The sequence below is a fragment of the Macrobrachium rosenbergii genome, chromosome 9 (genome assembly GCF_040412425.1).
Source record: "Macrobrachium rosenbergii isolate ZJJX-2024 chromosome 9, ASM4041242v1, whole genome shotgun sequence".
NCBI lineage: Eukaryota > Metazoa > Arthropoda > Malacostraca > Decapoda > Palaemonidae > Macrobrachium > Macrobrachium rosenbergii.
This window is the reverse complement of record NC_089749.1, coordinates 37,864,214-37,889,363: the sequence shown is the minus strand read 5'-3', so window position 1 is coordinate 37,889,363 and position 25,150 is coordinate 37,864,214. Positions and strand designations below refer to the sequence as shown.

Here is a 25,150-nt window from a genome sequence, read left to right as displayed (position 1 = left end):
TTTATTTTGTAGTCTTCACTTATTTTTTAGTGTCTCTGAGCTGACATATAAAGCACATGTTGATTTCTGTACCACATTTATTTATTTATCTATTTATTATTTATTTTATTATTATTATTATTATTATTATTATTATTATTATTATTATTAGTAGTAGTAGTAGTAGTAGTAGTAGTAGTAGTAGTAGCAATAGTGGTAGTAGAGCTGTTACTGTTAGACGCTACTGAGTATACGATATTTACAGATTTTAATTTTTTTTGGCTTGTTCTGCTGCAGGCTGAAAGCGAGTCATCACACCTGTTGGGGCGGCTCCCTTCAGTGCGCAGCTCGAACTGAGACTGAATTCGTTAAACGCTACTTGTTCGCCATCGAATTCCACTCCTCAAAAGGATGGTTCAGGAAAAATCGCTCTTATGGAAGGGAAGTCCGAGCTCCATAATGACTTAGCGCAAGGGAGCTTATTCTTACTTGGTAACCACCATCGTCTCCGATCAATATCAAAAGGGCGTGACAAAACGGTAGGTCTCTCTCCCAGCTGGAACTCGAGTGGATTAATGCAACCTATAGGGTTTCCTTCATATCTGACTGCTATAATAGCGTGATCATATTTCTTTCAAGCAAATGGTCGATATTAATCTGCTTTTGTACTCTTTGTACAAATAGTCTTAGTAAAAGATAACCTTGGCACTTAACGGTATCTTTTTGATCCTCTAGCAATATAACCAATGGCGTACATAATAGGCGTTTCCTGAACGCGGTTCTCCCCTTATTAACCAATAAGATGCGAGCTCTCTGTGTTGACAACCAATGGGGATCATGCTCTTTCCTCAGTGGATAAGTTCACAGGCGGTGGGAGGGGTTAAGCGTGCTGGCTGCGTGGACGCTGGCACCCGGGACCAGTCGGTTCCAAACGATTTAACGTGAATCCAGAAACAAAATAATAGTCAGCTTGAAATCAATCGTGGAACTGAGAAGCAGAGCACCGAAACCGATTAGATTATACGAAAAGCAACACTTTTGAAAAAAGGGAGTGCAACAGACAAGCCAGTTTTTTTGTTTTACCGCTGAAAAGAGAGAAAAATATTGAAAAGAATTTTATCAGTAATCGAATGTTTATACAGTAAAGGGGTCACTGAGTGATCATTATAATGATCCTGATGCAGAAGCATTAACTTGTTCTTTATGTACCAGGTGAGTACAAGATACCCGAGTATTATCCCTCATTATGTGATGTGTACTTTTTAAGACTGAACTTTCCGTATGCCAGCGCTTGCACTTTTCTTACGAGTTCTTTAAATGTGTAAAAACTCACCTTAGAATCGCAGCAAGTGTTTTAGATCTTGCTGTTATTTCCGCGAAAACACAAACAAAAGGCTATACCAGAAATACTATTTTTATTGAACGAGATGTAGCCCAATGAGTCGTGCCACAGTGACAAGTTTTTCTGATTGTTTTCTGTAAATACAGCTCTAATTAGCTTTATATGATTGCAAGGTGCAGCCTCCAAATCAGTCATTCATTTCCTTTAAATGCGTGCTTGTGTGTTTGTGTGTGTAAGAGAAAGAGAGAGATAAAATAATTCAGAATATCACAAACGAGTGCCCAATAACGTAGTGAGCTTTTTTTTTTTTTGCTGAATTCTTGTATATGTTTAAGGGTGGAGGTTCCTTTGAAACGACACTAAGAACAATAAGATTGCTCTGGAGACTGATTCTGTGACTTCGGAGAAACAGTTTGTAGCATTCACATTCAGCTGATGCTTTCATCTGTCCAAATTCGCAGACTGGTCCCAAGTGAGTCTTAAAAGAGTTTGTAGAACAGTAAGAGTTGCATGTCTCAAATGACTAAGGCCGAATTCGGTCTTTCTACTTAAAAATGGGGATTTCACGCCAAATATAAAACCTGACATACACTCGGTGAATATACGTTTGATGAAAAGATTCGTCAATGTTTTGTTTCACCTTCGATCATGGTGTCTATTTAGCAGTGTATTTTATATTAATGCCATATGCGAGTGTCTACTTTTCTTTAATGAATCGAATTACTTATATATATTTAAACGTACTTATTTTTTGTGTGGAAATATCTTTATTTCCACCAAGCAAAACTTTTGATGTTTATTTCCTATTCATTTGTTAATTAGGATTTCTAACCCGAGGTCTAACTTACAAAGCAAAAGTTGACTATTCTTCATAACCCCAAGATGGGCAGTGCTGCTGCTGCAGGCTGCACAGGAGAACGAGAATAAAGAGATGCATGAAGTGAAAATCACGGCATCTCCTTCGTGTCAGAAATCGGTCATTGTGGATGTGGGCAGAATGTCGGTTGAGGCAGCAGAAAACGATTAGCCTACGGTTCTCAGCCTCTTTAGGCATAGCAATAAAGCTCGAGCTTTATAGGCCCTACATATTATTTTCATATTTATGTAAATGTTCTTTTCATTTCCTATTGTTGACTTCAATATAGAAGACACGCAAATTTATGTGGTCCTCCGGGAGTAAGAGCTTGTTCTGGCATAAGACCACCTTGACCTACAACAACGGCAACAAAAGGCCGTAGCTGAGAAGGAGCATCATGTTTCCATTTCTGCAACCTGGACTCTTCATTCCAGCCTTCTTCCTTTCATCAGAGAAGCGGCTGCACAATGGTTCCGTGTCATCAACGTAATTGAACCAAACAAACACTTTTTTCAGTTTTCTTCTGACGATGGAAAGAGAAACCCACAAGATTCTTGTGTATAACTTGTTTACTGGTAAATATTTACATATTACTTTGATCTCGAGTACTTTCAGGTCCTAACTGTGAACCTTTTTCAAGAGATGAGGTAGTCAGGCTGGAGATTGCTGGGCCCTGAACCAGCCTGACTACCTCATCTCTTGAAAAAGGGTCACAGTTAGGACCTGAAAGTACTCGAGATCAAAGTAATATGTAAATATTTACCAGTAAACAAATTATACACAAGAATCTTGTGGGTTTCTCTTTCCATCAACTTAATTGTTATCTTCATTCCTCCCCTGATGGGTAGCCTCCTACCTCCCGCGCGTCCGACCCTTCAGCAGAGACTTTACTTACTTTGCAGACATCTCCAAAAGCCTACTGTAGGTGTCCAAGATTTAGGTTTCATCTCCACAACAGCGCTGGAATCTCGAGAATACTAAAAGTGTTATTATAAGCCAGTTTGATATCCCATAGGTTTTGTTAATTTACTGTTTTGGAAAATTTGCAGAAGTATAATTACTTTTTATTTTTTGTTTGAGTATAGAAGAGTGAATCAGCTTTGCTTAATATATATATATATATATATATATATATATATATATATATATATATATATATATATATATATATATATATATATATATATATGTACATATATATATATATATATATACATATATATGTATATACTCGTATACATGTGAGCAGGAGGCGAAGAAGTGAGGCGGCGCGGCGCGGCGTCCTGCAGTCCACACGAGGCGACGACCAACCGCGCGGCTGCAAAAAGTGGTGAGGGTGAGGGTGCACACAGGGCCGGACTAAGACCCTTAGAGGCCCTTAGCACTAAAAGACTTTGGCGCTCCCTTATATAGGCCTACGTCATTCAAAACAGAAACAATAATAAACCATAAAATAAAATTTTATTGATCGAAATAAAATGATGGGAAATAATGTTTATTTTTGTATATCTCCACTTTATTTATATTCGAAAAGTTTTCTCCTGCTTTTTTAGTTTTCTGTAAAGGAAAAGTATTGTGCCGACTTTAGCTGTTCGCTCGCACTTTATTCTGTCCGCACTTTTTCTGTCCCCATTCAGATCTTAAAACCTAGTGAGGCCAGAGGGCTGCAAATCGGTATGTTTATCATCCACCCTCCAATCATCAAATACCAAATTGCAGCCCTCTAGCCTCAGTAGTTTTTATTTTATTTAAGGTTAAAGCTTGTCATAATCGTGCTTCTGGCAACGATATAGGATAGGCCACCACCGGGCCGTGGTTAAAGTTTCATGGGTCGCCGCTCATACAGTATTACACCGAGACCACCGAAAGATAGATCTATTTTTGATGGCCTTGATTATCCGCCGTAGCGGCTGTACAGAAAACTCGATTGCACAGAAGAAACTTCGGCGCATTTTTTACTTGTTTTAATTGCAAAGTCTTTGATCAGATCCTCACAACTAATCTTACGTAACACATCTGCTTCTATACTGAATAGAGGTAAGGCATCCAGCCCGCCTTGTTGCATAGTTGTTCTGATGGGATTTTTAATATACTTCAACTGAGAAAAAAAACGCTCATTTGAGCAATTTGTGACCATTTTGATGTTAAAAATATACGAAAGCCATGTCAACATTTGGAACGGCACAGTCCATATCGTCTTCTACAATTATTTGATAACGTTCAGCATGACTGAATCTTGTTTTTACATTTTTTGTTGCACTGAACTTATGGCGCACATGTGAATGAAACTGCTGAAGCTCAGCTGAGAAATTACTTTTGAAGTCCTCTGGGTAAGCGTCAGTCAGCTTTTGACAGCACTTGGAATACCTTTCAGTATTAGTATCATAATGAAGTGACATTAAGTGGCACACCACTTAGAAAAGAAAAGCTCTCTGCTATTTCTTTGTATATCTCTCCTCTTCTGTTCATCTCAGTTTGAAGTTTGCCATGCAGCAATTGTGTCGAAGGTGGTGGTACGAAATTTACCTCTGGCATTCAGGTATACTTCTGGCGCATCTCGGTCATTGGGTGCCCTCTTTCTGATATGGGTGCGAGATGTTGTTGCCTTGTAGTCATCATCTGGTAGCATTTCCTTTGTAGCTGCTTCATATCTTTCAGATTCATCTCGTGAAGTGCACAGTTGGTCAGCTAATGATACATACAGAACTGCACATGTTCTTAAGTTCACATCCTCATTTTGTAGAACTTGGCTTACTCTGTGAAAATTCTGCAAAATCTCATTCCAGAAATTCAACATGAAAAGAATTCTGGCTCTTGCATCTTATCTGCAATATCATTTGCTTCTCTTCTAGCGTCTCCCTTTTGTGACTGGTATTCTAGTGCTTCTAAAATTTTAGGCAAAGATTTCAAAATTGCTGCTGTAGTCATAGAATGTGCCTCCCATCTGGTATCAGAGAGGGATTTAAGACACTTTCATTTCCAATACAACCTTTAAGAATTTTCCACCGCCTGCTTGAGGCTGAAAAAAGATATAGAATAATTGCACTGTAGACAAGAAATTTACTGCGTTTGACAGCAGTCAACAGCACTTCGGCTTACCAGATTTAGTGAATGAGTTGCACAGGACATATAGAGCAAACTGCAACACCTGATTTGCCATTTCCTCACTGGTATGGCTTTTCATTTCCAGAAAGGTTAAAAAGGTCCAATAGGTTGTCCATCTTTGAAGTACCTAAGTACAACGCTTCTGATCGCGATGTGATAGATCTGGTATGTTGAATCATTTGACAAACTAAAACAACCAGAAGATTTTACTTCGCCTACAAGTGAGCGTCTGCCATGGACCTTCTGTGTCATTAGTTGAATGAGTTCCTCACAGGTGGTTTTGGACAGGTAAGAAGGATTTCCTTTGCCAGACTTTCCATATTTCGAAATATAGCCTGCTAAAAATGGATCAAACTGGCTTATGAGCTGAAGCAGCCCTAAAAAATACCCATTCTGCAGGAATCAAAACCTTTCTTCTGTTCCTCGAAAAGCCTGAAGCCATCTTCAGCTAACACACGAATAACAGCTATGACACGCCTCAACACGTTCCCAGTGATCACATTCTTCCTGAATTTGCAGTTTCATTCTCAGTGGACGACTGAACGGGACAGCCGCCATGAACGAGACTTACAGTAGCAGTGAGACAAGAATGGTCACCTGAGGACCGTGGGCCAGTTAAACTTACCATTTTATAATTTTGTTGCATTCCCAAGATTAACGTATATCATTAACCTCTATCATGACTATTATTATTATTTTTACTTCCGCCAAGGAGGTTATGCTTTTGTCGGAGTATGTATGTGCGTGTGTTTTTTTTTCCACTGACGCTGTACATATTGTATACAAATTTCACAGATTGCAAACAAAGTTTCCCCAGCTTTCATATATACGGAGCGATTTTTTCCTTCGATTTTATGATCCTTGGCGGAGGTCTGCACTCTCTGCATGAGTGCTCTTGTTATTATTCGATACTTATATCTGTATGTCATTTTGACATTTAAGTAGGGGTCCCCTTTTGCGGATGCTGGTTCGGCTGCACCATCTGCAGTAGCCTATTGCACCATATATATGACCCATGGCACGCAATGGAAAATTTCTGTGGTGCCCCATTCCCTTGATGCCCTAAGCATGTGCTTATTTGCTTAATGGTTAATCTAACCCTGAACGGTCCACATTATGGCGTTACCCGCGCGGTTCACTAATTATTATATAAGCTCAGAAATTCAATAAAATATGAATATAATTACGATTTGTTTTGTCCTGAGTTTTTTTCAGAATTGTAGAAAATTTCAAATAGTTCCCCCCAACACTTTTTCTTTTCTAGTTTGTCCTCATAATCATCTGATGTCATTTCCCACAAGGATGGACGTCTTTCAACTTCATCAAAGAAGGTCGGCGTCAAAGCAACTCGTCTCCCTTTTGACATGTGGTGGAGGCGGATCCGCTCGGAGTCGGTCACCTGAACAGACAATAGTCAACGCGTGAATCTCGAATGGCGCGGTTGTCAAGGAAACTCGTGTCGCGCGGTTGCCGCAGCGGATAACAAAACGCGCGGTGGTGTGTGTACACCTCTGTGCTCTGCCATTATACTTCACAACCGCGCGGTTGCAACCGCTATGCGAACAGTCATTTGGAAAAACGTCCAGTCATCTGGGACATGAAATCAGATGATTATAAGGACAGAATTGTAAAGAAAAAGTGATGGAGCAACTACTAGAAATGTTCTGCAATTCTGAAGAAAGTAAGGGCAAAAAAATCGTGGGCCATACAAGTCTAAAAGAAGTTGGAACCTGAGAGCAACTGCACCCAAGAATTATCTACACATTTTAGTGAATTTCTAAGTTTATACTGTCACATTATATCATTTTATCCTGCAGTTCAACTCTACCTTCATGAATGAAATATTCTGCAAACTGATCTCTTGCAGAGGTTGCGACAGGCTTCCTCTCGGTACACTTCCTACGGACAGGCTTTTCTTGGTGCTTGCAAAAGCATGTCTTCGCACCTACAAGGCCTAACCATTTCGTGCCCTTACATAGTTACGCAAAATACAACATGCTTGTACGCTTATATATCCTCAGCAAAGAGCATATTAACAATGACAGGTCTGTGAGTCTCCTGACGCCTAAATTTATATATATATATATATATATATATATATATATATATATATATATATATATATATATATATATTATATATATTTATATATATATATATATATATATATATATATATATGTGTGTGTGTGTGTGTGTGTGTGTATATATGTATGTATATATACATATAATATAATATATATATATGTATATATATAATATATATATATATATATTTATATAATATATATAGACATATAATATATATATATATATATATATATATATATATATATATATATATATATATATATATATATATATATACTGTAAATATACACACACACGCACATATATATATTTGGGCAGTTTATCGTTTACCCGGGTAACCGCGCAACATTCAAATCCGTCCGCACAGGTAAGTAGTTCGACCCCGAGCCTACCCGACCTAGCGACCTGACCGAGCTGGACCATTCTAGCACATAGTTCAAACAGTTAACATGGCGTCTTCTCATCCCTATCACATTCAATTTGCCGCTGCAAACCAGGTGACTATTATTGATTTGGTGAAATTATGTGACAATGAAAATGAACTGCGTTTGTTTCTGATGAAAAGTGGCCTTTTCGGCGATTTTAGTGGTCTGTGTGAACAGTGTAAGGAAGGAACAGTTAGTCTTATGAAAGATGAAAACGCATGGCGATGCAGTTTAAGAAAATGCAGAAAAAGCATTTCAATTAGGAATGGCTCATTCTTCTCCCGGTCACATCTTGGTTTTAGTACTATACTGTACCTTATTCACGGATGGATTCACGAACTACCACAGAAATATATGCAAATGACCTTAAAAATCAGTTCACCAAACACAACAGTCGATTGGTACAGTCTTTGTGAAGTGTGTATCGACATCTTGGTGCAAGATAATCGCAAAATCGGGGACCAGGACACGTAGTTGAGATTGACGAGTCCAAATTCGGCAAGAGAAAATTTCATAGGGGCAGGCGAGTTGAGGGCTGTTGGGTTTTGGGCGGGATTGATCGTGAAACAAAGGACACGTTTTTTGAAGTTGTTCCCGAGAGATCTGCTGAAACACTACTTCCAATATTAATAAAAAATATTCATCTCGACTCAACTGTGATTTCAGATTGCTGGAAATCATACCACACATTGAGCCAGCATTTTAAAGATCACCTGCACATTAATCATTCCTTGAATTTCGTTGATTCAAAAGACAAAAGCATCTACGCAAACACTATCAAATCCACGTGGTGTGTGTTGAAACGGAATGTTTTACCAAGATGTATTGCATCAAAAAAAGCTATCTTTCTAATGTTGAGTGTCCGTTCAAAGCTTTTCTAGAACTTATTAAACGGACATATCCATTAGTTAAAGTGGAGTCAACGCCAAGAAAAATTCGTTCTGGTTCCGGCGACGCTCAAAGAGCACACGTCGCCGTACAAACGGAACAGCCCGTGGTCGAAAACAAAAGAAGAATCGACTTGCCAGATTGGTCCAACAATTCCAATTTCGAATATGGTACATGTGTTTTTTATTTATATAATATAAGGGGGGTATGGTAGGATTCTCTTGGTTAGGATAGTAAATCGTCGATAACTAGATGTTAGGGGTACAATTTTCCCCCTTGTAACCCCTGTGGCTAGTGCAATATGACCTCTTGCCAGAATATATGTGCCTTCCAAGAATCAGTCAAAAAGCGGATAAGGCATGCAGTGCCGTTCTGCCCCAGTGAAACTCTGATCAGAATTGTGTAAAAATGACTGCTAACAACCACCGGCTTCACAGTCTTCATCTGTCCACCATTTTTGTTGTGTGCCGTTCCGCCAGTTCTATTGTCAGAGCTTACTGCCATCTAATGGTAGGTACTTACTAGAAAACTGGCCGAATGCAGGGTTGCCCGGGTAAACCATAGCCGCTCTATATATTTATATGTACAGTATATATACTTAATATATATATATATATATATATATATATATATATATATATATATATATATATATATATATAAATATATATATATATGTCTATCTTTAATATTTATATATAAATAATATGTATATATATAAATATGTATATATATGTATATATTTAATATTTATATATAAATAATATGTATATATATATATATATATATATATATATATATATGTATATATATATATATATATATATATATATATATATATATATATATATATATATATATATATATATATATATATATATATATATAGTGGGAAGGTATTCACTTCTTGAAAACTGTCTGTTGCACTACATGCTTTCACTTCTGTAGGAACAAGTTGCTCGATATTGAACTGTGTTGGAGCATACACTTATCGTGCTCAGATGTCAGCTATCTTCTATATTTTAACAAGTGTTTCCTTTTAAAATCTTAGTTTAAATGAAAATTATGTTTCCCTTAGTTACATTTATTTTAGTTTTCAAACTCTATAACTTTCCACCTTTTCAGTGGGAAGTAGTGACCGAGTCTTTACTTTAAAAGGCACACTGTGAAATGTTTGGGCTTAGAATTTTACTTAGGCTGTAGGCATTCAGGAATTCTATATAAGTTCACAAGTCACTTCGAGATTTCACTGTCACCTCTCCACACACTCACACACCTGGCCCTGGTGCCTTTTTCCAACTGACCCTGCTTCCAGTCTTCGTATATATATATATATATATATATATATATATATATATATATATATATATATATATATATATATATATATATGTATATAAATATATATATATATATTCAAACTGGATGGTATCTAACGGAGTTTTTTTATTGATAATGTGGACTGTTTGTCCAAGAAAGCAGTCCACATTATCAATAAAAACCCTTGATAATCCACTTTTGAAGAAAGTCCTTTAATAATTCTACTAATGCACAGAACAATTGTGTATGTGATAAAGTTAATATATATATATAATGCACAGAACAATTGTATATATGATATATAATATATATATATATATATATATATATATATATATATATATATATATATATATATATATATATATATATATATATATATATATATATATATATATATATATATATATTAATTATTCATTTGATGCCGAAATCTGGTATAATTTTCCCAAGTTTCGTCCAGATGTGCTTCCTTTTCCATTAATGTATTACGTTTACTTGTTCAACGGTTGTTATCGAGTTAATGTTATTGTGCGCGAGAGGTCACCGGGCGAGTCAAGATCTCATTAGTTCTTGAGGCCAGTGCCCATGAGATGAACACTTTGCTTCGTATGGGTAAAGATCGGTCAAACTCGGCATCTGGGATCACTTAGTTTCGTTATCGCCCCTATTTTGTTTTGCGCTCTGTCTTTATCAGTGATTTCCTGTATGTCCTCGTGCCTATATTAACATATTTATTTTAGTCAATTATAGACTCCATTCCAATATATATTTTAATATTTATATATAAATAATATATGATATATATATATATATATATATATATATATATATATATATATATATATATATATATATATATATATATATATATATATATATATATATATATATATATATATATATATATATATGTGTATATGTGTGTATATATGCATCAAACGGGAAGGCGGACGGGAATGATCTTGAATAGTCATTTGATTACATGTTTATCCCAACGTTTCATAATCCATGATTACATCATCACGGGTTCTAGAATGAAAAAACAAAAAGCATTGACAATAAAAATTACAGAAAAAATATACAAAGGCAAAGTCAGAACAGAAAAAACGACAATGGACTTGAAAAGGGAAATTTGAGACAAATGACACTGAGGAACAGGCAACACTGAGAAATTAATCAAAACAAATAGAGCATATAAAAGACAAGTAACAAATTATATTTAAAATCTTTATATTTTAAAACACTAAAATTTAAAATCACATTAAAAAAAAACAAATAAATAAATAAATAAAAGTGGCTAAGGGTATGGAGCCAACCTGTCAGTACGACACAAATACAGAAAAGGAGGTCTTCGAAAGAGAAGCAAAACAACAAAAACATTATTATTACGACAGGTAGGCTACAGAGGAACAGCCGAAATCTGAGTGTTCAATTTCGGAACAAGCTGTTTTATCATCAGAGACTCGAGTATTGGTAGTTCCAGTTGGCTTGAAGTTCGTCCAATTATGCAGAAATCTTTGCTTTCAGTGGGAGTTTTACAAAATTTCGTGTGACTTCTGATGTTGGAGTGTTCGTGGTTGGAGATTTTACCCCCGTACGAAGACTTACCCCTCTATACGAATCTATGCGTACTTTTAGAAGTCTCCGAGTGGATCCCACATAAATGCCCGAGTTACATTTGGGGCAAGAATACTTGGACACCACTCCGGAGGACATCGTAGTACAAAGCTGATCCTTAAATTTAAAAATAGAGCCAATAGTTAGGGGGTTGACAGGAACAAGTTTAACATGCAAAGCACCAAAATGTTTCTGAATTACGCTCGTAAATTTTGTTCTGAAATGGACATCATGACAGTGTGGAGGCTTGGCATAAAGTGTAGTTTGGGTGTAGTTTGGGTACTGCAAGAGTATAATGCCCAGTGAAAAATCTCTTGTTTAGTATTTTATTGAGGCTTTTAAAAACTGTCTTTGAAAGAAAACAATAATGTTTAAAATATTCTAAAAGAAAGGTAACTTCATCATGAGAAGCTTTCATCCAACTGGAGGTGAGGGAAAGGGCCCTGTAAAAGAGTCGCAACGGAATTAATCTTAAAATTATAAACGCAATAACTGTAACAATTGGCACCTAATCCTGCAAAAGTCTTTTTCTTAAAAATCGTGGTAGTAAAATTTTTACAGTTATTGTCGCCACCAGAGACCCTTAGGCCAGCTGGACAATTTCTTTGAGCCTGGGAAGAATATAAGTACTGGTGGAAGTACCTTTTTGGCGCCACCAGCGACCCTTAGACCAATTGGACACTTTCTGTGCGGCTGGAAAAATGTAACTATTGGTTGAAGTAACTTTTCTGGCGTCACCAGAGACCCTTAGGCCAACTGGATACTTTCTGTGTGGCTGGGAAGAATATAAGGACACTTTTTTTGGTGCCACCAGAGACTCTAGGTCAATTGGACACTTTCTGTGTGGCAGGAAAGAATATAAGTATTGGTGGAAGTACCTTTTTGGCGCCAAAAGAGACTCTAGGCCAACTGAACACTTTCTGCGTTGCTGGGAAGAATATAAGTATTAGTGTAATTACATTTTGGCGACACCAGAGACCTTAGGCCAATTGGACACTTTCTGTATGGCTGTGAAGAATATAAGTATTGATCGTAGGACCTATTTACCAGAGACCCTTAGTCCAACTGAACACTTTCTGTGTGGCTGGGGAGAAAATAAGTATTGGTGGAAGTGCATTTTGGTGACACCAGAGACCCTTAGGCCAACTGGACGTTTCCTGTGTGGCTTGGGAGAATATAAGTATTGGTGGAAGTATCTTTTTGGCGCCACCAGAGACCCTTAGGCCAATTGGACACTTTCCTTGTGGCTGGGAAGAATATAAGTATTTGTGGAAGTACCTTTTTTGACGTCACTAGAGACCCTTATGCCAACTGGACATTTTCCGTGTGGCTGGGGAGAATATAAATATTGGCAGAAATAAATTTTGGCGTCAAAAGAGACCCTTAGGCCAACTGGACACTTTCTGTGTGGCACTGGAGAATGTAATTATTGGTGCAAGTACATTTTTTGGCGCCACAAGAGACCCTTAGACTAACTGGACACTTTCTGTGTTGTTGGGAAAAATATAAGTATTGGTGGAAGTATCTTGTTTTGGCGTCACCAGAGACCCTAGGCTAATTGGACACTCTTTGTGAGGCAGGGAAGAATGTAAGTATTTGCTGAAGCACCTTTTTTGGGGCCACAAGAGACCCTTAGGCTAATTGGACACTTTCTGTATTGCTGGGAAGTATATAAGTATTAGTGGAAGTACCTTTTTTGGCGTCACCAAAGACCCTTTTGCCAATTGGACACTTTCTTTGTGGCTGGGAAGAATATAGGTATTGGTGGAAGTACCTTTCATGGGCCAATTGAACTTTCTGTGTTGCTGCAAAGAATATTTTGGTGGCGTCACCAGAACTGGACAATTTCTGTGTGGCTGGGAAGAATATAAGTATTGGTGGAAGTGCATTTTTTGGCGTCACCAGGGACCCTTAGACCAATTGGACACTTTCTGTGTGGCTGGGAAGAATATAAGTTTGGTGGAAGTACGTTTTTGGAGCCGCAAGAGACCCTTAAGTTAATTGGCTTGGGAGAAGTATTAGTGAAAGTATAAGGCCAACTGGACACCTTGGTGGAATAATTTGGCGCCACCAGAGACCCTTAAGCTGATAGACTTTCTTTGGCGTGGAAGTACATTTTTGGCGCCACCAGACAACCGCAGGCAATTGGACTATTTCTTTAAGCCTGGGAAGAATATAAGTATTGGTGGAAGTAACCTTTATGGGCCACCAGAGACCCTTAGGCCAACTGGGCACCTTGTGTGTGGCAGGGGAAAATTTCTGTATTTTTAGGCTGAGAAGAATATAAATAGTGGTGGAAGTACTCTTTCTGTGCGGCAGGGGAGAATATAAATAGTGGTGGAAGTACCTTTTTGGCGCCACCAGAGACCCTTAGGCCAACTGGACTCTTTCTGTGCGGCAGGGGAGAATATAAATAGTGGTGGAAGTACCTTTTTGGCGCCACCAGAGACCCTTAGAACTGACTCTTTCTGTAGGGAGAACAAAGTATTGGTGGACATGCCTTTTTATGTCGGCACTTCCTGTGTGGCTGGTAAGAATATGAGTATTGGTGGAAGTACCTTTTTTGGCGCCACTAGAGACTCTTAGGCCAATTGGACACTTTCTGTGTGGCTGAGAAGAATATAAGTATTGGTGGAAGTACCTGTTTGGCGCTACCAGAGACCCTTAGGCCAGTTGAACAGTTTTTATGTTGCTGAAAAGAATATAAGTATTGGTGCAGGTACCTTTTCTATCACCACCCGAGACTCTTAGGCCAATTGGACACTTTCTTTGTGGCTGGGGAGAATATAAGTATTGGTGGAAGTACCTTTTTTGATGCCACCAGAAACCCTTAGGCCAACTGGACACTTTCTCTATGACTGAGAAGAATATAAGCATTGGTGGAGACCTTTAACTCTGCCAAGGCTGAGCAGTCCTCCCAACAAGATCTATGTCCCCAGTGTTGTGGAGTCCTTCGCAAAGGTCTTGGATCTACACCCGATCTCTCCCAAAAGTAATCACTGACGCCCTGTCATGGAGCTTCTGAGGTCATCCTGCTTACAGCTCATAAACAGACAAACTGCAGCCAAACGAACCAAAACCATAAAATCATGAACTCCTGATTGCAGGTACAGGTAAGGGCTACAGGGATAGTCGAGATGATTTTCTGTTTAAGACAGCAAGGACTTTGCACTCAAAAGTGTATAGAAATGAGATTTGGAAGGACAATGGAACTTTTTACGCATTTTATTGGCCTATTCTTTTATCGTGACAATATTATCATCATCTTTATTATGACTTCAGAATTTTCACTGAATTGGTGCAAAAATGAATTTTGTTGTGAATTGTTAGCAATCACTACCAATAATCATTGTTGATGGTATCTTTATGAACAGACTGTAGACGAAGAATTTTTTCCCAGAAGCAAACTAACACTTGGGGAACAAAGGAATTTCGCACTGAAGCTCGCATCGAGTAACGCCATGTGACCGGATGTCCTCCTCGTTCCATTTGCGCAATTACCAAAATAACCTCCACTCCCGAAAGTAGGAGTGACGGGATTTTGATCATAACAAAAATGATTGTTTAGAGGAATTAAATAAAGATCCCCTTCAGTTTAATAATAACCTTTAAAAAGACACCTTTAAGTTATTATATAATAATCATCAAGTAAATTCTTTCCATCGAATCTGGTAACGAAGTCGAAACAATATCTGTGAGGAGTTCATCCTGACATCTCAACAACAAACGCTGAGTCTTAGGCTACTGCAGTTCTTATCCGTCCAGTTAACAGAGATAATTGGGGGAGTATATAACGTGCATCACTTCATATGAATGATATTTTACTTTTCTGGAAAAGAAAACTATTGCGATGGCTTTGCTTTGTCTGTCCGTCCGCACTTTTTCTGTCCGCCCTCAAATCCTAAAAGCCACTGAGGCTAGAGGGCTGCAAATTCGTACGTTTATCATCAACCCTCTAGTCATCAAACATACCAAATTGCGGCCCTCTAGCCTCAGTGTTTTTTATTATATTTAAGGTTAGAGTTAGTCATAATCGTGCATCTGGCAACGACATAGGACAGGTCACCACCAGCCCGTGGTTAAAGTTTCATGGGCCGCGGCTCATACAGCATTATACCGAGACCACCGAAAGATAGATCTATTTTCGGTGGCCTTGATTATACGATGTACAGAAAACTCGATTGCGCCAAAGAAACTTCGGCTCATTTTTTGCTTGTTATATTCGTCTACCTTTAGGAAAAGTTCAGCTGGCTTGTCCTGTGAAGCCAACCATCCATCCAATCGACAGAATGCGACGACTTACTTTCAAAGTTTTCATGGCTGCTCATGCAAGCATTGAAGCCGAGCCTTATCTATAGCAGAGAGCTGGGCCACTATTCGTGAGCGTTGATTTTATATTAGCTGAACTCAGGTAATTTGCAAAATTGACCTCTGGAAATGCAGATGTTTCTAACTTCATGATTACACCTGAGGCTAAGTGGTGAAGTCCTTCACCATCAAAGTCCTAATGATTAATCTTTTTGCATGAATTCTTGAAACTTGTGCACTCGCTTGTTACACTGTGTTCATCAAATCACAATAAAAACGTGTTCATATTTACTCTTAGACTTATTGAGGCTACTCGGTTTGGGGAGCCAACAATATAGTTTTTGGGAATCTCAAAATTGAAGGTGGAAAGTATCTGTTGTTTATCTCGCTTTCCTCTATACATATATCTTTTTTTTTCAGGCCGGACATGGACTTCCCTCTGGTGGGTCACTATACACCGTGCAGCTACATGACTCCAGCTGAACTGGTGTCTCGTGATCACCGACTCCTTCCCTCACATGACCTGAGGTCTCAGCAGCTTCATTCGTCCCCCAGACCAGAAATCAATAGGTACGCCATACTCTTATATGTAATATTTTGTTTGTAGCAGAGCAATGTCTTTTTAGAAACTCCTCTTCTGTTTCATCCCTGAGAGTTGACTTGTGATTCAGTTCCTGTGAGACAAACATAAATATTAGGTGGTCACTTGATATTAAATATTGAACTTTATCACATATACATTTGAAAATGTTTGTGTTCACCAGTTCCAGCCAAACTGCAGCAACTAACTAGGTACAATAGAGTCGATATCTGCAGCTTTTCAAGACGGGCCAAGTAACTAGTTCGCAAGGTGGTTGCATATTAGGCTAAAATGATTTGCAGACTAGCAAGTGCATGAACCCGTGAAATCTGGAAGACCGTGACCGTAGACAGTGCGGCTTTCCATTAAAATAAACTGAAATGGAGATGGACCCCGTGTGCCCAGTCCTTTTTTTTTTATTTATTTATTTAGGTTTCATGCCCGTTTCTCTCGCTGATTCGAAATCATTTTGCTCTGTAATGGAGACAGGGGCAGATAATACGCTTAGGCATTGTAATGGGAGTCGAATCAAACAAAACGTTGGTTTCTATTCTATAAAAGAGAGAGAGAGAGAGAGAGAGAGAGAGAGAGAGAGAGAGAGAGAGAGAGAGAGACTGAAGACTTTACTCGAACTTTGTATCATTAGCGATTGTTGACTTTGATTTGAGAGAAAGAGGATCTAATTATAATTATAATTATTCTTCTTATTCATCACAAGCACACATCCGCATGTGATGGCCAAGAAGGGAGAAGGGGCTGCTCAGCAAAAAAGGAACATGGTGAGGATGAAAGATAAAATTAGTCAAAAATAGATAACCTAACCATAGCTATGCACGTGTAAGCAGTAACGGAGGCAAGTAACAGAAAAGAAATAAATCAAGGCAATTTCCAGTAGCATCACGGGGACTGTTAACCAGCGTCAGTGGGAACACCAGGGAGGTTACTGAACTGTTTAGCAGTAAAGGAAATGACCGACCTCTGCACTGCGAGCAATAGCAATAGGAGCATGACACTAAAACTCCAACTCCAACTGATATTTCAGCCTATGTTAATTTTTATTCACATCCCTGTTATCAAGAGCATTACGTATATATGTATCCCTGAGGACACTGATGGTGAAATGGAAAAGATTAGGAACGCAGGCAAGAAACTGAAATATCCTGACTCTGTATCAGACAATGCATTAGAAGCGGCAAAAAAGACTCTATAAAAAATAAACCGAAACTACAACACAAAAATCTGCTCGTACTACCATGTAGTAGTAAAATGCAAGACGTCCCATCTTCTTAAGAGTTTTGGAGTTAATGCAGCATTTCAGAAAAGCAAAACAATGAAATGTGTATTTATGAAGCGCTCTCCCGACGATGCTGAAGGACGTTTATATAAAACCCCATGTCAGGCTTGCGATAACTTTCTATTGGTCAAACTTGAAAAACACTGGAAAAGAGAAGAGACCAGCATAAAAACGTATAAAATACGCACAGGTTAACAGTGGAATTTTTGTACATGTTAGTGAGAAAAATTACACAGTCAACTGGACTGGGGCAAAAAAGGATAGCTTACTTTAATTATGCACTGAAAAGAAATACCATTGAGTTTAGTTTTATAAAAGAAAATGATTACCATAACAAGAATACCAGTCAGGTCGTATATAAACTTGATCCTGTAATTGCAAAAGAAATTTGTAAAATTTTTACTTTTTAAGGACGGGACCAGATATGTATGGAAAAAGGATTATCATATTTGACACCTATCAGGCGTGGGCTTTTAGTCTCCACCGGTTTGTATGTTTGTCCGTACAGTCCGCCTAGCATAATATATTGTGTTTTACCACTACTGTATGTATCAGTCCTTCGTCAATGGATTGGAAATAAAGTCGAAACCGGCCAGGACCTACAACCAGTCTCTTATATTCTTCACTTGTGGTGATGTGTGAGATATGTATATATACATATATATATATATATATATATATATATATATATATATATATATATATATATATATATATGAATATATATATATATATATATATATATATATATATATATATATATATATATATATACATATACATACATGTATGTTTGTGTATGAATACATATATATCAACGTTTCTCTTAACGGGGTGTGAGTTACAAGAGAAGAAATGGGGTTGATAACTGCCCATTCATACTTGTGTGCTGCATCACTGATGTAACACTAACCCCTGCTGTGCAAATACGTTCACGAACATGAGCTGCTTCACACAGAGGCTTCATCAACAAGGCCTCGAACCTCTCTGCACACTTACAGGGCAGGGGCGACCACGGAAGGTCTAGCCTTCCGGTTCCCAGCGATTCCTGTGGGATGAGGTTGAGCCCTAAGCCATTTACTCTGGTTTGGACTCACCATAATCAACTAGTAACCAGGTACCTAACTCACTCCTTATGTCGACAGGTGCTCTGTAGGAGTAAATGGGACGGTCCTAAACCGTTTCGGTTTACTTGAGAACTGAACTCAGGAACTCACTGGAGAGGCGAGAAGAGAGAGAGAGAGAGAGAATACTGGTATTCCACTTGAATTCTGGGGAGTATAGCTCTACGGAAATGTAATATTCTTTGATTGTACTTTTTTAAGATCTCTCTCTCTCTCTCTCTCTCTCTCTCTCTCTCTCTCTCTCTCTCTCTCTCTCTCTCTCTCTCTCTCATTCCTTACCTTTTCTCTTATAAGACTAAAGGATGATGTGATGATTATTTTGTGATCGGTTCCACATCATGGTGTTGAGGCTTTGCTTTTAAGGGAACCGTTGTTTGAATTGGTTCACGAGTAAAGTGGCCATTGAAAGTATTGGTGCTAAGAGTACCTGGAAATGAATTCGATGTGCTGGGTGTCTAAAATTAGGTCCTGTATTGGCAATGGCCCGTGGCCCAACTATTTTTTCATGAGGTGCTCGCCGGTTGAATTGTGATGGTTGACTTTATTTTCGGGGGACAAGTCTCTAGAATGCAGCTGGTGAGGGGAAATGCTGAGGCTCTCGAAATATGGGTATACGGCGAGCGCGCTCTCTCCCACAATCAAACGTACCGCACATCCAAGGACTCACTTGAATGATTTACGTAAAAATGTCTTTAAGTCATTTTTATGAAGCTAGATCGTTCTCGTCTTAGAATTTAGAAACTAACTCAAGATTTATTGGAATTTAATTAATTACGTTTCTGATTTAATAAGCTTATGATGAAATACTCATTTCTTTCAGCCTATTACATTTCACTGAAGGATTCCGAAAAATAGTTCTTGCTGGATTTTTGTGATGAGCAGAAAGAGAGAGTCCTGCTCAGCGGGTGTCGTCAAGCGGCTCTACCAAAACTTGCAGCATTCCTCTTCACGAGGACGATTCATAAAGGCCCATTTCAGGTTTCTCAATCTCCATGATGGGTGAAGAAAATCTAAGTCTCAGATGATGCTCTCTCAAGTTCCTAAATGGATGGAACTCTTATAGAAAAAATACTGGAGGACAAATTAATACGAATTGCGCTTTATGCTTACTTATGCAGAAGAGAAACTGGTCTATGGTTATGGAATGAGTTTCTTTGCTCTTCGGAGCCTCCAGAGGTTGACGGGTTATGCATTAAAGAAGAAGATGGATATTCACGATTTGAAGATCAACAACTTATGACGGACTCGTTTTGATTCTTTGCCAAGAAAGAAAGCGCAATCCTTCAAACTGGTCTTTGGACTTTATGCGCGAAATAAGATTTTGTCTTTAATATTTCATAGTATCTGGAAGAGCAAAGATATAGATTGATGCTTTACTTTTACAGTGTTCATCTTTGTCTTGAACCAAGAGCCTCCACACCCATCACTACTACATTCAGTGACTGCTCTGGCAGTTTGCGATCATCCTTGACTCTGCATTACATAGATGAGTTTTAGCGACTGGATTTTACTCTCTAACTGTATTCCTGACAGATGATATGTGAATCCTAAAAAGGAAAAACCAAAACATTAATATCCAAATTTAAAAACAATCGTGTAGATGCTGTACCATTTGACTACTCAGAGGCGTCATAAACTGGGATCCCAACCTTGGGACTGGGAATCTCTGGAACGGTTTCAGAGGTAAAAAGGAGCATTTTCCAAGTGGAACAGAAGTAGTGATGATCTTAAACAGGCAATTCACCACCATTTGTAGAATCTCCTCATAACCTGAGGCTGTCAACATAAGTTTCTGTTCTTGAAATTTCTGGTACAAGTAGCTCCATGTTAAATCATAAAATGCGTTTGGAGTTTATGTGGGCTCTGCTCTCCTGAATGCTATTTTCAATTCATGCTTTTCTTACGTCTTTGTGTTGATTTCCCTAAAGCGTCTTACTTGGTCAGTAATGCTTTCTTCGATACTGAACCTCGAACATGCTTCCTACAAAGAGCGTCTGATCCCACTTCTTCGTCTATTGAGTTTTGCCCTTGATAGATAGATAGATAGATAGATAGATAGATAGATAGATAGATAGATAGATAGATAGATAGATAGATAGATAGATATTCCTTTATTACTTTCAGCTGTGACTGTTTGGTCTTGTTTTTGCAGCTTCTTTTTCTATTTTGAGAGAGGAAACATTTCCAACACCTCATTCAGTCTTTTCACTCATCCAGTTATGACCCGAAATCATTCTTATGTTGTGATTGCAGCCATACACTAACTAACTAACTAATTCACCTCAGCAAGAATGAGAAAAAAGATAAATAACAGAGGGAAAGAAGAACTAATAATCATGGCAATGTAACTCGTCCTGCTAATTGTGTTCTAAATTGCAAATATTATATGGGCATGTATTTCTATTGTCACTTAATTATGGCGTACTTTTATTATTATTATTATTATTATTATTATTATTATTATTATTATTATTATTATTATTATTATTATCATCCTATTTGGATGAGGATGAGAACTATGAGACGAAAGGCTGGGAATGAGTGGAGACTGGTTGAAGACGAAACGCAAGAAAGACGGAAGCGGCCGAATATGAGGGGGTCCCTCAGTCGTGCACCTGCGTGACAGGCGATGGTAACGATGATGATGATGATGATCCAAAAGTCCCCTTCATTTTTTTCTTTTGATGGAACTTGGTTGATAAGTGCGTACCTTGCGACCAGCGATTTTTTCCCATAGTATTTCAAGCAAATATTTTTACCGTGAACCTTTTTTGCAAAGTCACAAGTCCATTCAAAGGCCAACTTTTTATTTCTTCTTGATTTTGAGAAATTGTGGTAGGAGGAAGGTGCCTCAGAGGTGATTATTCCCCCCCCCCCCTCTATTGAAACATGAAAATGTCAACTTTTTTTATTTGCTAGTCTCAGGATCTCTTATAGTTTTTGTTTTGAGTGAATGCTTATAAGAAAAATGAATTTCTGAGGATGAAACAACAGCTTTCGGAAGGTGGTGGCATTTCTCTCTCCTCCATTTGACTCAGAAGCGTTGAAGTCGTCCAAATCCCAAACGTTTTCAAGGTCACTTCTGTCATCTTTGAATGTTAGCTTTACAATCAAAATGTTTATTATTATCTGCAGTTTGGAAAAACTTCCGAAAGCTCATGTGCTGCAATGCAAGTTACACTGAGGTGGAATGACATGACATAAAGTCGGAGTTGACTGATAGTGCCTGCTCTTCAGAAGAGAGAGAGAGAGAGAGAGAGAGAGAGAGAGAGAGAGAGAGAGAGAGAGAGAGAGAGGGCTGCTGAAATCTAGTTTTCTTTATTCTTAGCGTATTTACATTTTTTATCTCTCCGACGAGTTGATTGATCAGATTCCCAGGTTTGGATTATTTTCAGATCATCAACAAAGCTATCCTCTAAGATCTTTCATTCGGACGTTAATGGACCGAAAGAAAGCCATCTCAAATCAAGTATCAAGTCACATCTGAGTTCAGAGTGAAGCCCAGTTGGTTACCTGTCCACACTTAGCGAGAGCAGCGTGGCTTGAGCTGAGCACAAGTGTGGCCTGCGTCACTTGTGTAGGAGGAGGCGGAGGAGGAGGAGGAGGCCATCAGAAGTAATAAGAGAACAACAAAAGAGATGTTTCTATTAAGTAATCGACATTATCATTACCATCAGGGGTATCCCTTAGAGAGCGTGGGGAAGTCGCCGCCGGGGAGCCTCAATCGCTGCGGATTCCCAGGGGATATGTGGGAGTAGGCTCGACAGCGGCACAATATTGATTACCGGCGTGACGCTACTTGGAGAAGTGAGGCTCGGCAATTTCACATGCCACTGGTCTTCTGGAGAACTTTCCTTGATGGCCTTTTGCCAAGATATCGACGTTTTTGAGTAAGGGATCTCATGTCTATTGTGGTGGGGGGACCGCATTGAGATGTATTGAGAAAACTGAAACGTGCCCTGGATTTTGTTATAGGTATTCTCACTCTCTGACTGATAAAGTATGACTCCCCCTCAATGGCTCTCTTGACGGGCACTTTTCGCTTGTCTTTGAAGCATATTCTGTAAAGCAGAGGCCATTTACAAAATCAATAATGATGTTTAGAAGACGAAGCATTCCCTATTTTTCCGGGAGCGCAACTTACTACGTATAGAGGCGCTTACCGAAAAATTTCAAATTACGTTTGAGAAACATTCTAGTCATCTTAACGGCCCGTCCATTTTTCTTGACAACATGCCACAAGTAAAGACTATTTGAAAAGCTGATACTGCATATGAGCTAAGTCGTAACATAGCCCTGAACCGCCAGCCTTTAACGTTAGCGTACGTAGGATCATAGCCGGAATGGGACTCAATAAGAAACTGTAACTAATTTTTTTTTTTAGATATTTTCCTTGAGTCTTCACATATTAATTCTCAAGATGGATTTAGGATTATTTCACTTCATAATTCAATCCATTTCACCCCTATATGGGATTCAGGAAATTTGTATTCATTAAGGACCTTTAATCTAATATTTCTGTGCTGTCAGTTAAGCACACTCTCGATTTTCCTCTCCTACTAGCTGGCTGGTCCAGAGGTGGCATTACCTGAATATTGTCTTTATCGAAGTGTCAGTGACTCGGGACAATGAGGCACCATATATGCTCCAAGACAGAGGAAAGGATCTGGATCTGCTGAGGAAGGAACTGGTGCTTAAATATCAGAGGATCCTCTAACCTTGACACCCGGGATACTCACGTTATGGCTCTTGTGGAAAACGTGGAGTTGAAACTTCGATATTAGAGTTCCTTTGTACATCGTGAAAATTTCACCTGAGTGGAACGGGGTTTGCAGTGAGTTCTATACACAGCTGATCATAACAAAGAGAAGGAATATATATATATATATATATATATATATATATATATATATATATATATATATATATATATATATATATATATATACAAACATTGTGTATGCCTGGCCGTAAGTAGTACTACCTAGTCACTGCTGCCGTAAGAAGTGCCAGTGACTTGGGTTCTTATGCATGGTAACCACAACTGTCTTTGCTGTGCTGGTAGAAAATGGTACGACCTCTTTGTTTAAGAAATGACAATGATTTGGGGGTACCGTTTGATAGTACCCCAAGGCAGAGGAATGCCTAATGAAAGGTTCTGGACCTTTGAGGAAGAAATGCCCCTTCAATTTCAATGGCAGTGAGCCTCTTCAAGTCGTCCACTGACGATCACATTCTTACTTCTATGAAATGCCAGTAAATGATAGCGTTTTCGCAGTCCTGTGTGATGTGAAATACTTCGTATTTATTTGCAAATGACAAGAAAAGTAAACGGTTGATGAATGCAAGGGGTATTTCTATTTGTATGGCTGCGGCACACATGAGAAGAAATGCATGACAGTGATTTGTTCAAGATGAGGACGCTGGATGTTTTATTCCTGAAAGATCAGAGCATGCAGAAATGGGAGGATAGAACGTGATTCTGTCTGGGGCAGCCGAAAGGTGCTGCAGCTCTAAGGAAGGTGTAGCCCATTTGTTGCCGAGGAGAGGAGACTCTGGGTCAGGCGAAAGAGTAAAATTCGTTAGCGCGAGAAGTGTGTGGGAAGCCTGTGGGTGGCGGGAGAAGAAGCTGCGACAGTGAGTGTACAGTATATGGTTCTGAACTGGTAAAGAATGAATGAAAGAGTTGCCTTTTGGTAGAGTTTGAATCTGCGCCTGTCTAGGACTGGATATGAAAAGAGGGCTGTGCTCTGTGAAATATATTGAAATTTTGCGTTCATATTCATGATTCGCGCTCAGCATACTGCATTATATCTGGATTGAAGGAAATTGAATGCAACGGTAGGAGACTGACAAAGAGACGGCATTCTAGGCAGATAAGGCGTTTCTGGAGTAAACTAGAATGGAGAGAGTCTTCTTGAAATGTGTTTGGAAAGGGGCCTGATTGTTGGAATACAGTAGGTAGTTCGGAAAGCAAAATAAATTCAAATAAGTTTGAAAAAACAAAAATGGTGAGAAGAATAGTTTACTAGGTTATATATCAGATCTGAGTAGATGGAAATGCAAGTTGGTGGATTTATTGTTGAGTGATTGTAAATGTATTTGTTATTTTCTTAAAGCAAAAGACAAGACAGATGCAATGCCAGGTTAGAGAAAAAGGGATGAAAATATAGATGTAAGGTCAATTAAGACAACCGAGTTTGGTAAAGAGGAAATAAG

General features: G+C 38.5%; 1 protein-coding gene across 1 annotated transcript in view; it reads left to right on the top strand.

Annotated features, from left to right (window-relative positions):
* Nucleotides 1-913: 913 nt before the first annotated feature.
* Nucleotides 914-25,150, top strand: part of LOC136841699 (basic helix-loop-helix transcription factor scleraxis-like) — a 44,569-nt gene continuing 20,332 nt past the window's right edge. Inside the window, exons 1-2 of the mRNA XM_067108919.1 lie at nt 914-1,191; nt 16,354-16,503. Of these exons, the coding sequence (XP_066965020.1) occupies nt 16,361-16,503 (143 nt within the window). The 5' untranslated portion in view covers nt 914-1,191; nt 16,354-16,360. The remainder of the gene's footprint in view (nt 1,192-16,353; nt 16,504-25,150) is intronic.